The 15,862-nt window shown below is 44.7% G+C and overlaps 1 protein-coding gene across 1 annotated transcript; it reads left to right on the top strand.

The window, feature by feature from the left end:
* The first annotated feature begins 307 nt into the window (after positions 1–307).
* On the top strand, positions 308–15,377 carry LOC144500987 (uncharacterized). Its single transcript, XM_078224487.1, has 7 exons — positions 308–348; positions 1,200–1,308; positions 3,171–3,236; positions 5,748–5,884; positions 7,134–7,332; positions 9,468–9,541; positions 13,781–15,377. Exons 1-7 carry the CDS (start codon positions 340–342, stop codon positions 14,039–14,041), a joined length of 855 nt encoding a protein of 284 aa, XP_078080613.1. The 5' UTR covers positions 308–339; the 3' UTR covers positions 14,042–15,377.
* The last annotated feature ends 485 nt before the right edge of the window (positions 15,378–15,862 follow it).

Raw genomic sequence — 15,862 nt, 5'->3', positions numbered from 1 at the left:
TTCCTCCGGGTGCTCCGGTTTCCTCCCACATTCTGAAAGACGTGCTGTTTAGGTGCATTGACCCGAACAGGCGCTGGAGTGTGGCGACTTGGGGAACTTCACAGTAACTTCATTGCAGTGTTAATGTAAGCCTTTCTTGTGACTAATAAATAAACTTTTTAAAAAAATGGATGAGTTCTAATTTTTTTCCCCTTCAGGAAGGTAAACAGAGGAAACTGTTTTGTGAAACAGCTGAAGGGTGATATTTTGTACGTCATATCAGAAGTGGTTGAAACAAACCAAAAATGCTCTCTAACTACAACATCCATGGCAACAACTGGAGTGGAAGTGCGTCTTCAGATGATACATGTGAGTATTACCAAGCTAACACTGAGCAATAGCCAATTCATTTGCAACATTAATTGAAATATAGGTGGCTTATGGTGGGATATTTTGACTGCATTGTCCTTAACATTGTGCTGAATTGAGAAAATTGCCTGTTAGTTTCCAGGCAAACGAATGGATCTTAGTAAAGGAAGATTCTTAAAGGCGGCATGGTGGCACAATGGTTAGCACTGCTGCCTCACAGCGTCAGGGACCCGGGTTCGATTCCCGGCTTGGGTTTGTGTGGAGTTTGCACATTCTCCCCGTATCTGCGTGGGTTTTCTCCGGGTGCTCCTGTTTCCTCCCACACTCCGAAAGATGCGTGACTTAGGTTGATTGGCCATGCTAAATTGCCCCTTAGTGTCAGGGGGATTAGGAGGGTAAATATGTGGGGTTACGGGAATAGGGCCTGGGTGGGATTGTGGTCGGTGCAGACTCGATGGGCCGAATGGCCTCCTTCTGCACTGTAGGATTCTATGATTCCATAAGTCAATCTTCAGCAATGGCAAGCAATTTGGAAGGAAAATGGTATGTTAGCTTTCAAGTGCAAGGGGGGCTAGCTAGGCTAAATGCATGGGGTTATGGGGATAGGGCCTGGGTGGGATTGTGGTTGGTGCAGTCTCGATGGGCCGAATGGCCTCCTCCTGCACTGCAGGATTCTATGATTCTAAGTTTAAGAATGAACAAGGCTTGCTCCAATTGGATAGGACTTTTTTGAGGCCACAACTTGAAAACTGTGAGCTCTTGTTACCTAAGGAAGGACCTCTCAAAAGGTTTTGACTTTGCTGAGAATTCAGTTTCAGTTTTAAATATTCTAATTTTCTTTGTTGTACTAGGTTAAAGGAGGGGTTGCGGCAAATATGAACGAGAAATTATCCTTTCCCGCTGGAACTACTATTGCATTCAAGGTCTCAAAACTCAGGATCACTCAGGACGACACCTTGGGTAAGTAAACAGAGACAAGAAAACTCAGACAAAGGCAAAATACTGCAGATGCTGGAATCAGAAACTAAAACAGAAAATGCTGGAAAATTTCAGCAGGTCTGGCAGCATCTGTAAGGAGAGAAAACAGAAAGTAAAAGTAAAATTTATTTATTAGTCACAAGTCTTACATTAACACTGCAATGAAGCTACTGTGAAATTCCCCTAGTCGGCACACCCCGGCGCCTGTCCCGGTCAATGCACCTAACCAGCACGTCTTTCAGATTGTGGGAGGAAACTGGAGCACCCGGAGGAAACCCACGCAGACACGGGGAGAACGTGCAGACTCCGCACAGACAGGGACCCAAGCCGGGAATCGAACCCAGGTCCCTGGGACTGTGAGGCAGCAGTGCTAACCACTGTGCCACCGTGCTGCCCCAACGTTTCGAGGGTGGATGATTTTTCATCAGAACTAAAAGCAAAACTAAGAGCCAGTCAGGAGATCTTCCCAGTAGCAAATTGCCTGGTGAATGAGTAATTCAATAATCTTTCATTTTTTGTCCTATCTCCATGTATTGGTTCTCCTATCTTGCCACTGGATTTCGAGGATCTGAAAAAGCACCATTGGTCTCCCTTCTCCAAGTGTGTTGTCCAAATTTCTGAAGTAGATGGGAGCATGGAATTCACAACTGCCAATAAACCATGACCTTGTTTTCCGGTCTGAGATTCTCGTCCTCAAATGCTCTTTTCCTCAGTTGGCTGAAGTCTGAGCTAGCATATGGGAGGTGATGATGAACTTTATCATCTATGTCTCCTTTCTTTCAGAGGAGGCTCCCTTAATATGGAAAATGGTCCACATTTTCCAGGATCTCACTGGATCTCCTTATCTAAGGATATTGTGGGAACATCTTCACCACATGGACTGCAGAGGTTCTATTTAAGTGCATCATGGGATGGGCAGCAAATGTCAACCTGACCCAATGACACCCAAATCCCAAGATGTTTTACAAAATTAAGTGTTGCCACTTTACTATTGCAGTGTAATTCAAGATAATTGTCTCTTTGTTTTTTCCTTTCCAGTCATTAGTAGAGTGACAACTCATGGTAGAGAAGGGGAGAAAATAAATGTGATGATTAATGGGTAAAACAAGGAAAGGATCATTGATGTTGCACTTGTGTTCTGTGTCAATCCAAATCTAGACTCCAAAGATGCTAAGGGGTATGGGGAGAGTGCTGGAGTATGGCATTGAGTTAGAGGATCAGCCATGATCATATTTTACAGAGGCACCATAGAAAGCATCCTTTCCAGTTGTATCACAGCTTGGTATGGCTCCTGCTCTGCCCAGGACCGCAAGGAACTACAAATGTGAATGTAGCCCAATCCATCACACAAACCAGCCTCCCATTCATTGACTCTGTCTACACTTCCCGCTGCCTCGACAAAGCAGCCAGCATAATCGAGGACCCCACCTACCCCGGACATTCTCTCTTCCACCTTCTTCCGTCGGGAAAAAGATACAAAAGTCTGAGGTCACGTACCAACCGACTCAAGAACAGCTTCTTCCCTGCTGCCATCAGACTTATGAATGGACCTCCCTCACATTAAGTTGATCTTTCTCTACACTCTAGCTAGGACTGTCACACTACATACTGCACTCTCTCCTTTCCTTCTCTATGAACGGTATGCACGCAAAAAACAATACTTTTCATTGTATACTAATACATGTGACAATAATAAATCAAATCAAATCAAATCAAATCAAAGAATTGAATGGTGGAGTAGGCTCGAGGGGCTGAATGGTTGACTCCAGCTTCTGTTTTCTATGTTTCTATGAATGATAAACTGCAACTGTCTCAAAATTTGAACTTTTTTTCTGTTTATTCAGAAATGATTTGGAAGGAACCTAAACTATTATGTTTCCTTGCCGGTACGTTCGTTTCAAATTTCATCGGTAGGTTTGTTTTATGTTTCATGTCATGGATGTTAGAATGTAACCGATGACAACTGTGTATTGGATGTAATGTGACCAATGGTAACGAGCTGTAAGGGTCAGCTGACCCAGTAAACCATGGAACCAATTACAGAATGATGTGATGGTCAGCTGACCAGCTGACTCACTATAAATAAGAACCTGTTGGGAATTGAGTGGAGAGCTTGGATTGGCCTGGGGCAAGGCCCCAAGTTTGGAGTAATGACGTTTCTTTATTAAATCCTTTCTTTGATTTAGAATTTGGAGTAAGTTTTGTTATATTTTCATTATATGCATTTGAAGAATGAATTTGATGAAACGATGAAGTGTTCAAAGTCAGACATGGAGAAGTGGTGGATGGTGGAAGTAATGCAGTATTTACTGGACCACGTTGAATCCAGCTTCACTTCTCAAAATACCATCATCAACCCAAATTATTAATCATATTATCACATAATTTGGACCATCATAAAGATTTCTAACATGCATAATTATCCTGATAATGTTAATAAAAATGCACTGCTCGGATTTTCTGGTCTCCGGATGGTTAGAGATCGGATGCTCCTGGAAGATGCACTGCGAAACCCTTTGGAAGTCTCAACGGAAGGATTCTGTTGGAATTGCCTGTGAATACCCGGGAAGGCCAGGGCAGCACAGTAGCCCAGTGGTTAGCACTGCTGCCCCACAGCACCAGGGACGTCGGGTGACTGTCTGTGTGGGGTTTGCACGTTCCCCCCGTGTCTGCGTGGGTTTCCTCCAGGTGCTCTGGATTCTTCCCACAGTCCAAAGATGTTAGGTTGATTGGCCATGCTAAATTGCCCCTTAGCATACAAAGATGTGTAGATTAGGTGGATTAGCTATGGTAAATGTGTGGGGTTATGGGGATAGGGTGGAGGGTGGGCCTAGGTAAGATACTCTGTCAGAGACTTGATGTCTCTGATGCAGACTTGATGGGTTGAATGACCTTCTTCTACACTCTATGGATTCTATGGATATGGAATCTATTCAATGGTTGAACATTCCATTGAATCCAGTGGGCAATTCCCCTGCATCTGGAACCATCCGGAAATGTCTCCAGCTCTTGAGTTAGAGCCAAAGACGTGAGGGGATTCCGATTCATTTACCTATCTGGGGAATGTTAGCCAGGGAAAAGCCATGGCTGGGATTTTCTGTCCCTGACCAATGAAACGAGCTTGAAAATCCCACCCCATGTTTGATTCATAGGGGTGGCACGGTGGCACAGTGGTTAGCACTGCTGCTTCACAGCCGGGGGACCTGGGTTCGATTCCCGGCTTAGGTCACTGTCTGTGTGGAGTTTGCACGTTCTCCCCGTGTCTGCGTGGGTTTCCTCCGGGTGCTCCGTTTTCCTCCCACAGTCCAAAAATGTGCGGGTTAGGTTGATTGGCCAAGCTAAATTGCCCTTTAGTGTCCCGGGATGCATAGATTAGAGAGATTAGTGGGTAAATATGTAGGGACATGGGGATAGGGCCTGGGTGGGATTGTTGTTGGTGCAGACTCCATGGACCGAATGGCCTCTTTCTGCTCTGTAGGGATTCTATGGTTTCAATGGATCCTCCAGACTCCCTACTGCACCCCTGACCAATTTCCCCCCGACCCTCCGACTCCCCTGACGTGACCTGACCTGACTTCACTGCACCATCTTACTATCCTATCTCCTTCCCTAACCTTCCACTTGCCAGCCTGCCAGCCTAACCACCTACCAACCTACCACCGTGCCACCTACCTCACTGACACTCGCTAAAACACTGAAATGCCAAAACATTTTCAATGTCTTAATGAATGAAGACTTACCAAAATATGGCAGCTAAGCCAAAAAGGCTTGGCTTCTCCTGAGGATCCTGTACTATGAGGAAGGACAGATATGTTCAACATTTCTGAAGAAGTCTGGTTCGGGAGTCCGAGCCAGAAATGTGGAGCTTGATTGCTGAGTAAGAAGAAGTAGGAATGGAGTGGCAATCCACGGTGGTTACCATTCCTCACAGGAGTCAGCCCACCATTCCTCCAGGATTTACACCGATCTTCCACTGGGAGATCGAGGGAACCCTCACGGAAATTCATATTTGTCCATAACTCTTCAAGATCTCCCTTTCAAACAATTCTGAGAATGGTGCTCTGAGATACTGAAGTCCCCATGCAATGTGAACTCTTGTAGTCAGATTAAGGATGTGAATGGCCATCTCATTGAACTAATTATGACCCCGTTCCCACGATCAGAGATGAAATCGTCAGAGTCAGGTAAGATGAGTGGTCTGAAGATCTGCCCTATGTGGTGGAGCTTATTCTAGTCTTTGCTCTTTTAATCAGGTTATCTGTTATTGAAAAAAAAACCTCACTCTGTTATTTACATTAACTTTTGCACCTAACTTCACTTTCTCCCTTTGGGTGAATGGAACTGTATCTGACTGACTATTGATTATCTTTGTAATTTTATAAAGCGCTCGATTCTCAGTAATAATCCCTTTTCCTCATTAGGATCAAACTCTCGCTGGAAAGCTGACATTCCACTCACTGAACTAGCTAAGCTGCCGAAAGACATAAGTCTGTTGATCCTCGACACTTTCCGAGAGATTCTGCGCACCTCTGATTATGTTCCAGATCTTGAGATAATGGTTTGTACCTTGATTTTCTCAACAATTCAATTGGAAATCAGTTTCAAAGTTTATTTATTGTTGTCACAAGAAGGCTTACGTTAACACTGCAGTGAAGTTACTGTGAAAATCCGCTAGTCGCCACACTCCAGGGCCTGTTTGAGTACACTGAGGGAGAATTTAGCATGGCTAATGCAACTAACCAGCACGTCTTTCAGACTGTGGGAGGAAACCCACAAAGGCAAGGGGAGAATGTTCAGACTCCGCAGACCCAAGCCAGGAATTGAACCTGGGTCCCTGGCACTGTGAGGCAGCAGTGCTAACCACTGTACCACCATGCAGTGTTGCTCCAATTCAGAACCACACACTAGCCATTTAAACTAACCAGACCCTAGTCCACTAATGATCTTGGACAACCTATTGCACATTCATAACAATCCACCAATTCAAAGGAGACTTCAAATCATTTAATTTAGTTCCTTTCAAATTGACTTTAAAACAAGTGAGTTGCAGGAACTTATTTATGCTTTGTCTTTCTATTTGTGAGCTCAGAGATGCTTGGTACTGGGGAATCTTTGTTTCTCTCAGTGTCAGTGTTGTGTGAGCTGTGGTGCACTGCAGTGTGGAATAGAGCAATACATATTCCACTCTCTCTGCAATCTTAGACTCCAGCTCCAGTTTGGAAGAATGCTCCTGTTATTCCAATGTGCTTTTCCTTTCTCATCTACCGCACCCAATGTCCTCCTGCCTCTTTGAGTGAGATTAGTGACAATTTATGAACAGTTTTATGCCGATTCTTTTTGTGAGTTGCCACTGTCAAAACCAATTTTACACAGATTTCCTAAAAAGGTGAGAATTACTCACTGGGGCAGCAACAATGGAGTTAAAACACATCGATGAGGCAAAATTGAGAAACTTTATTCTGCCTCAGGCCGTGTAATATCCAAAGATATGCCTGTTAGGTGGTTTGGTAATGCTAAATTGCCTCTTAGTGTCAGGGGGATTAGCATGATAAATACATGGGGTTATGGGCATAGGGCCTGGGTGGTATTGTTGTCAGTGCGGGCTGGATGGGCCGAATGGCCTCCTTCTGGACTGTAGGGATTCTATGTAATCTCTTATCAGAGGATGCAAGATACCAGCATTGAACTTCTGAATTTGGGAAGTGTTCTAATTCCCAACAAAGTAACCCTTGTCCTAATAGAAAAAAACGTTAATCTATTTCTAACATCTCCCTCTCCCCCCTCCACCCCGCCGCCCATGTTCACAGCTTGACCAGATGTGTGAAAGTCTCCAACCCGACCTCCACGTGTTGAAGCTGATGGAAGATGAGAACAGAGCGTGTGTGGAGAAGCTGCTGGATCTGATGGGAATTTGGACGGCTGATCCACCGGGACAGCCCCTCACCTTGACTCCCCATCAGAACGGAATCATAACCACTGCAGCCATTTTCATCCAGGCACTCAATGGTACGATAGAAAGTGTATTTCATTAACACTTATCCGTAACATAATTAACAAATCGTCTTCTGCCTCCTATAAAAGCAAAATACTGCAGAGGCTGGAATCTGAAACAAAAACAGAAAATGCTGGAAAATCTCGGCAGGTCTGGCAGCATCTGTGGAGAGAGAATAAAGCCAACGTTCCGACAGATGCTATTAGACCTGCTGAGATTTTCCAGCATTTTCTGATTTTGTTTTTGTTGACCCTCTGCCTCCTGCAGCCTTCAACCCTGGCATTTTCTCTCGAAATCTCTCTGCCTCTACACCTAAGTCTATAAGACATAGGAGCAGAATTAGGCCATTTGGCCCATCGAGTCTGCTCTGCCATTCAATCATGGCTGATATTTTTCTCATCCCCATTCTCCTGCCTTTTTCCCATAACCCCTGATCCACTTATTAATCAAGAACCTATCTATCTCTGTCTTAAAGACGCTCAATGACCCGGCCTCCACTGCCTTCTGCGGCAAAGAGTTCCCACAGATTCACCACTCTCTGGCTGAAGAAATTCCTCCTCATCTCTGTTTTAAAGGATCGTCCCTTCAGCCTGAGGTTGTGCCCTCTGGTTTGAGTTTTTCCTCTCCTCCTTTAAGACATTACTTAAAACCACCTCTTTGGTTACTTGCTCTGGAATCCATTTATGTGGCTTGGTGTCAGTTTTTGATAACACTCCTGTGAAGTCTCTCGCTATTTTATCACATTAAGGCGCTATATAAATCCATGTTGTTGTTTCTGTCAGCTGCTTAGCAGCTGACAGACACCTCGACAGATCCAGTTGGTTGATTGCCAGTATCTACTGTGCTTAATATATCCCTGGCTCTCAAGTGAGGGTGAAGAATTTTGAAACTCCTCAGCTTTCCCTTGCTGAAATCGGAGTGGGAGATTCTTTGAATCAGACTCCGCACAGACAGTGACCCAAGCTGGGATTCGAACCCAGGTCCCTGGCACTGTGAGGCAGCAATGCTAACCACCATGTCACCCTGGGTCAAGTTTGACCTGACTCTGAAGTGAACTCAAATAAGACTCCCTGCTGGAGGTTGACTAACAAGGACCAGTTTGATATTTCATGGAGGTTAAGTCCAGGACCGACTCAAATGGGGATAGGGCCTGGGTGGGATTGTTGTGGGTAAAGGCTCAGTAGGCCAAATGTCCACCTTCTGCACTGTAGGGATTCTATTATTCTATCAAATCCAGCTTACAATGTGTTCAGAGTTTGTTGGCCTCCCTAGAAACTTTCTCAATCTATCTGGCCTTATTTGAAATTTCTAGAGAGCAGTATTTCTGCCCCTGCCTGCTCACTAAACATTTAAGTTCTTAATTATAGAGGTGGGGTTGGGGGGGCGGATACACGTGTCTACAACCAAGCTTATGCAAAGTTCTTACTGGAACAGGACATTTCAATTTGTAGTTGGGGAGAAGCCAGGCATTGGATGTGGCCAGTGAGAATATCAACAGCAGCTATTAGTTTCAGAGGAACCTTTAGGCACATGCAGCTGAATAAAAACCAATAGGATTAAATAATGTCATTCTACTTAAAATTTGACCTCATCCAGAACCTTGCTGCCTGCATCTGAACTTGCACGAGGTCCCCATTCACCTATTGACCCTGTGTTTGCGAGGCTACATTGGCTCCTGGACTTGCAACTTCTCGTGTTTACAATTTTCATCCTTCTTTTCAAGACTGCCGATGGCCTGGCCCCTCATTAAACGTGTAACCTCCTCCCGGGCATCGGCGCTTCTCCAATTCTGGCCTCTCGGTGCATCCTCGATTTTAATCGCTCTACCACTTGTGGATCTTTCTTCAGTCGCCTAGACCCTTAGCTTTGGAATCTCCTCCCTAAACCTCTCTGCCATTCCACCTCACGCTTATTCATTATAATGTCGCTTCAAATCTGCCTCTTTGACCAAGCTTTAGGTCTTCTGTTTCAGCACATTCTTATGTGTCAATTTCCTTTTGATTAATCTCCTAGGAAGTGCCTTGGGTCATTTCACTGTGTTAGAGGCGGTATATAAATTCTGGTTGTTGCTATCGTTGTTCCAGTGTGCGAGTGCAACTCAGTGCAGCCTACGCCACAGGATGTCTGAATTATTATGCTTCTTTTTCAGAATTGAATGCTGACACTCTAAACCTATTGGCTACAAGTGTTGAGATGAAGATTATATCCAGACAACTAAAGCTGGTAAGAAATACACTTTGTTATTAATTCAGCTGAGTGAGAGAGGAAAGGATAAAATAACTCTCCGAACATCATGGTCCTTTTTCTCGGTTTCTTGTTTTAACTCAACATTGCCGACCCCCAAATTTGGGAACATCAGGCTAATCCTAGTCTGAAGGTGTCAATAGCTCCTCCGGGGTTAATCCTGTCTCCATGTGCGACAGAGTCCTATAGTTAGAAAGGAAATGTATGAGCTATTGTTTCCGAATACCCTTTTCCATTTGACATTTCTGTCAGCCTATTTGATATGAAGAATCCACCCATCAACAAGGGAGAGAGTCTCCCTTGTCAATGTACTTTTTACAACTCTTCATATCTTTTTAGCTTCCCACGCAAAAAAAGCAACATTTACCATTTCCCCTCCCCCCATGAGAAATATTATAAATCCTCTTGTGTTTGAAAACCCATCACATTGATTTGCATCAGACGCATCACTAAACAACATTTCATTTCTCGAACATCATGGGGATTTCAAAACACAATTTTCTGATTTCTAATGTTGTCACTGTCTTGTTTGGACAAAGATCAAAGAACAGTGCAGCGCAGGAACAGGCCCTTTGACGCACCAAGCCTGCATCGACACACAGCGCCTTTCTAAAGTAAACCTTGCTCAAATAATTTCTTCAGCGTTGGGATCATTCATTTTAGTGCTCAATTCTAAAACATCAAACCTGACATCTGGTTTTGATTAGTTGCTTCACCAATTCAGTTGCCCAGTTTGACTTCTGAGTACCACTTGTTCAGTTTTAGGAGTTCATAGAATCATAGAATCCCAACAGTACGAGAAGGAGAGCATTTGGCCCATCGAGTCTGCACTGACAACAATCCCACCCTATCCCCGTAACCCCACATATTTACCCTGCTAATCCCCCCCGAAACTAGGGTCAGTTTAGCATAGCCAATCGACCTAACCTGCACATCTTTGGACTGGGGAAGGAAACCGGAGCACCCGAGGAAACCCATGCAGACTCGGTGAGAACGTGCAAACTCCGCACAGGCAGTGACCCAAGCCGGGTCCCTGGCGCTGTGAGGCAGCAGTGCTAACCACTGTGCCACCGTGCCGCCCTTGCTGCATCCTTTTGTGAGGCCCTATGCTGACAGGTTGCAATGGGATTAACATTCTCGAAAAGCATTGCCGATGTAAAGTGACATTTGATCACACTGCCTGATTTTCAATCTGATGTACAGTGCGGCCCTGTTATAACACGATGGTTGGGGTACATAAAATGCTATCACGAAAAAAGCGGGGTCGCGCTAAATCGGGGTCGCGCTAAATTTGCTAAATCTTAGCGGAAAAAAAAGGGTCCAATGATTCATCGCGTTATATCCGAATTCGCGTTAAATCAGGGTTCCACTGTATTTAAATGTCTTCCGATCTTGAACTCTGTTCCATGCCCATTAATGACAATCTTTTCAAATTTGCTACCCCACCCTACAAAACAACCGTCTACAAAATGCCTCATGAAGATGCCTGAAGCTTTCCCTCCATTGTGCCAATAAAACATTGCAGGGTCTGCTTTCAACTGAAGGCAACTGAACTTTAGCAAAACTGACCTCACTCTGGAGATGCCATTTAAACCGTATACTCTTTTATTAAATGTCCAGAGTGTCTCCTCTGTGTTTGGCGCCTCTTTCAGAGGATGGGGAAGATCTTCCCTTTGGGATGGTGCCCCTGAAAAAAAGCAGCTTTAACACCAATCGAATTACGTTCCCAAGAATTTGTAGCTCACGGAGCCAAGAACATCTTCAAATAAACCTTTCCTGCTCCTTATATCTGGTCACCAGATTTTTCTTCAAAACCTCATGCCACCAGCCTGGTGTTAGCTTTAAAACTCCCGTCAGGAGGTACCTTTTCTGTGCATAACCATCTACGAGATCAGGCTGGCTGCCCCCTATCTTCCACCTCTGTGGATAACCCAAATTCTTTCCAGCCACGCAACCCTTGAAGTTTGGCATCTTTCATTAATTTTGATCACATGGACTTCTGCCCCTTGTAGCGTTCCCACTCTGCGCCATATTCCTTAACCTTGTTAAACTACCAGGATTTACCAGGATGTTGCCTGGTATGGAGGGCATTAGCTATGAGGAGAGGCTGGAGAAACTTGGTTTGTTCTCACTGGAACGATAGAGGTTGAGGGGCGATCTGATAGAAGTCTACAAGATTATGAGGGGCATGGGCAGAGTGGACAGTCAGAAGCTTTTTCCCAGGGTTGAAGAGTCAATTACTAGGGGGCATAGGTTTAAGGTGCGAGGGGCAAGATTTAAAGGAGATGTACGAGGTAAGTTTTTTACATAGAGGGTGGTGGGTGCCTGGAACTCGCTGCCGGGTGAGGTAGTGGAAGGAGATACGATGGTGAGTTTTAAGGAACGTCCGGACAAATATATGAATAGGATGGGAATTGAGGGATATGGTCCCCGGAAGGGTAGAGAGTTTTAGTTCAGTCGGACAACATGGTCGGTGCAGGCTTGGAGGGCCGAAGGGCCTGTTCCTGTGCTGAAATTTTCTTTGTTCTTTGTTCTACACCCTCTATCCCGCTTCTATCTCTTCCTATTAACAGATGCTCTTTCAACATTTGTGATCTCTTTTGAGGAGCATATTCACCCTCAGACCCGTTGTCCAACAGGGTCGGGGGTTTTAGTTCAGTCGGGCAGCATGGTCGGTGCAGCCTTGGAGGGCCGAAGGGTCTGTTCCTGTGCTGTAATTTTCTTTGTTCTTTGTTCTCTTTTCCACCAGAGTGAGATCCTGTATTTAGTGTCTTTGCTCTGCCCCAGTGTTTAAAGATCACAAAATTGATACTTTTGCTGAGTTGAGCTGAGGACAATGCACTGTTAGTTACACATTGCACTAATGGTGCAAATTCATTGTGAATTCCTGTTCCAACATATGAATTGAAAGGATGTGTGTAATAAGAAAACCGTTTTGGTCAGTGCTTCAGTCCGTACAGTCAGCGAATGCCGTGCTATACCTGATGCCTTCAACATAGATTTCCATCCCCTTGTGTACAAGAGTGCAAAATAAAATTCAGACTTGATAACATTGCAAGTTAAGAACCTATCCCACAGAAGAATGGGGCACGGTCGCACAGTGCTTAGCACTGCTGCCTCACAGCACCAGGGACACCGGTTCGATTCCCGGCTTGGATCACTGTCTGTGTGGAGTTTACACGTTCTCCCCGTGTCTGCGTGGGTTCCCTTCAGATGCTCTGGTTTCCTCCTACAGTCCAAAGATGTGCGGGTTAGATGGATTGGTCATGCTAAATTCCCCTTTAGCGTCAGGGGGAACTAGCTAGGGTTAATGCATGGGGTTATGGGGATGGGGCCTGGGTGGGATTGTGGTCGGTGCAGACTCGATGGGCCAAATGACCTCTTTCTGCACTGCAGGATTCTATGATTTTCAGAATGGACACCTGAGGGAGATGCTGGAAAGTACTTGGCACCAGTGAAATTGTTCCCCAGCACTGCTCCATACCCGAAGGAAACAAGAAATTTGAAAGGGAAAAACAATTAGATTTAGGGGAGGCGATGGCCTAGTGGTTTTATTGCTAGACTATTAATCCAGAAACTCAGCTAATGTTCTGGTGGACCCGGGTTCAAATCCTGCCATGGCAGATGGTGGAATTTGAATTCTACAAAACAAAATTTGGAATTAAGAATCTAGTGATGACCATGAAACTATTGTCGCTTATTGTAAAAACCCACCTGGTTCATTAGTGCCCTTTAGGGAAGGAAATCTGGTGTCCTTACCTAGTCTGGCCTACATGTGACTCCAGGGCCACAGCAATGTGGTTAGATTATCAACTACAATGGACAATAAATGCTGGCCAGCCGGCGACGCCCATGTCCCACGAATGAATTAAAAAAAATTAGAATGAAACCTATGAGCTAACTCTAGGGCAGGAATTTTACCATCCCTCCCGCCACGGGAATCGGAGCGTGCGAGAGGAGGAGCGTGGGAAGGTCCATTGACCTTGGGCTGGATTTTACGGGTTTTGGGATGAGCGAGGCCATAAAATCCCGTCCTTGGATGTAGCTGAGGAGAGGAATTAGTTATGCCGAGTTACCCGTTGGTTGTCTTTAATTAATTCTGCAATTTATACTGTAGTTTGCGTGGTATAAAATACGAGAATGATCTTTCATGGAACTGTTTCAAGCCGCAGAGATAAAGATCGTTCTGAACTATTTTTATTTTGATTGGTTTTCCAGTTGGAAAGGATTGAGGAAAGCTTTTTTCCCACGGGAATGGATCCAGTAGAAAATCTGCATGAAGCTGAGGAGATTCTGGAAGCACTAGCCCTTCAGCTTACAGATACAGAGTTTGAAATAACGCAGAGGATGCTGCAAGACTTTGGATTTCACCTGAGGAGAGAAAACGCTTCAATCTCACTCACAGTTCACGATCAAGATGCAGATATGTTTTTCCGCATCTCAACTGTTGTGTGTATTCTCAATGCTTTAGATAAGTGAGAAAAGATACACACCATTTGTACAGGCCCTTGAAGATGTAATCCTTCACGTTTTAATCATCTGTCTGTTGACTTTAAGCTGCATCCTCATAGAACCACTACAGTAGTACAGAAGAAGGCCATTCAGCCCATCAAGTCTGCACCAACTCTCTGATAGAGCCTTCCACTGCGACCCTTTCTCTGTAACCCACATATTTACCCCACTAATCCCCCTAACCTACACATCTTGGGACACTAAGCGGCAATTTAGCATGGCCAATCAGCCTAACCTGCACATCTTTGGACTATGGGAAGAAACCGGAGCACCCGGAGGAAATCCACACGGACATGGGGAAACATGCAAGCGCCACACAGACAGTCACCCGAGGCCAGAATCGACTCTGGGTCCCTAATGCTGTGAGGCAGCAGTGCTAACCGCTGTGCCACCGTGCCGCCCTCTTCCTACCTCTCTGCTGGAGATGATGTCCTCGCTGTAACAATGCTCGCAACAGCCCCGGCTGTTCACTTGTGGCTTCTGTGATTATTAAAACTGGATTTCAATGTAATAACCACTGGGAAACCAACTGAATAAATACTAAAATATTTTCTTCAAGTGACATGCAGTAGAAGCTGTGTTAATTTTGCTGTTGCAAAGCCAGTCGCCATGTTCTAACATCGTTGCCTGGGTATGATCCTGTCCAACTGCTGCCCTCAAACATAAAAGTGAGTAAAAATTAACAAATTCCTTTCAGAATTGTGATACTTACACCCAGCATTTCAAAAAATATATTAATTATGCAAGAATCGCTTTATACAAACCTCTGCTTAGGCTGATTTCCGCATAGGTTTAAACATATGCAGCTCTTTGTGAAATACATTATTAGAGAGAGTATGCATGTTGGCTAATTAGATAGTAATGTGAGATTTGATTTGATTTGATTTATTATTGTCACATGTATTAGCATACAGTGAAAGGTACTGTTTCTTGCACGCCATACAGACAAAGCATACTGTTCATAGAGAAGGAAAAGAGAGAGTGTAGAATGTAGTGTCACAGTTATAGCTGGGGTGTAGAGAAAGATCAACTTAATGCAAGGTAAGTCCATTCAAAAACTTGATGGCAGCAGGGAAGAACCTGTTCTTGAGGTTGGTCCGTGATCTCAGACTTTTGTATCTTTTTCCCGATGGAAGAAGGTGGAAGAGAGAACGTCCGGGGTTCCTGGGGTCCTTTATTATGTTGGCTGCTTTGCTGAGGCAGTGGGAAGTGTAGACAGAGTCTATGGATGGGAGGCTGGTTTGCCTGATGGATTGGACTACATTCGCAACCTTTTGTAGTTTCTTGCGGTCTTGGGCAGAGCAGGAACCATACCAAGCTGTGATACAACCAGAAAGAATGCTTTCTATGGTGCATCTGTAAAAGTTGGTGAGAGTCGGAACTGACATGCCAAATTTCCTGAGTCTTCTGAGAAAGTAGAAGCATCGGTGGGCTTTCTTAACTATAGTGTCAGCATGGGGGGGACCAGGACAGGTTGTTGGTGACCTGGACACCTAAAAACTTGAAGCTCTCGACCTTTCTACTTTGTCCCTGTTGATGTAGACAGGGGCATGTTCTCCACTGCACTTCCTGAAGTCGATGACAATCTCCTTTGTTTTGACATTGAGGGAGAGATTATTGTTGCCGCACCAGTTCACCAGATTCTCTATCTCATTCCTGTACTCTGTCTTGTCATTGTTTGAGATCCGACCCACTACGGTGGTGTCGTCAGCAAACTTGAAAATCAAGTTGGAGGGGAATTTGACTACACAGTCATAGGTGTCTAAGGCGTACAGTAGGGGGCTGAGA

This window comes from Mustelus asterias, chromosome 11 (genome assembly GCF_964213995.1).
Source record: "Mustelus asterias chromosome 11, sMusAst1.hap1.1, whole genome shotgun sequence".
NCBI lineage: Eukaryota > Metazoa > Chordata > Chondrichthyes > Carcharhiniformes > Triakidae > Mustelus > Mustelus asterias.
Note: the sequence above shows the minus strand (reverse complement) of the source record. Positions and strands in the feature narration are given on the sequence as shown.

Coding starts and splice junctions, on each gene's coding strand:
- LOC144500987 (XM_078224487.1), top strand. Junction 1,309..3,170: donor CACTCAGGACGACACCTTGG/GTAAGTAAACAG, acceptor CTGTTTATTCAG/AAATGATTTGGAAGGAACCT. Junction 9,542..13,780: donor TATCCAGACAACTAAAGCTG/GTAAGAAATACA, acceptor TTGGTTTTCCAG/TTGGAAAGGATTGAGGAAAG.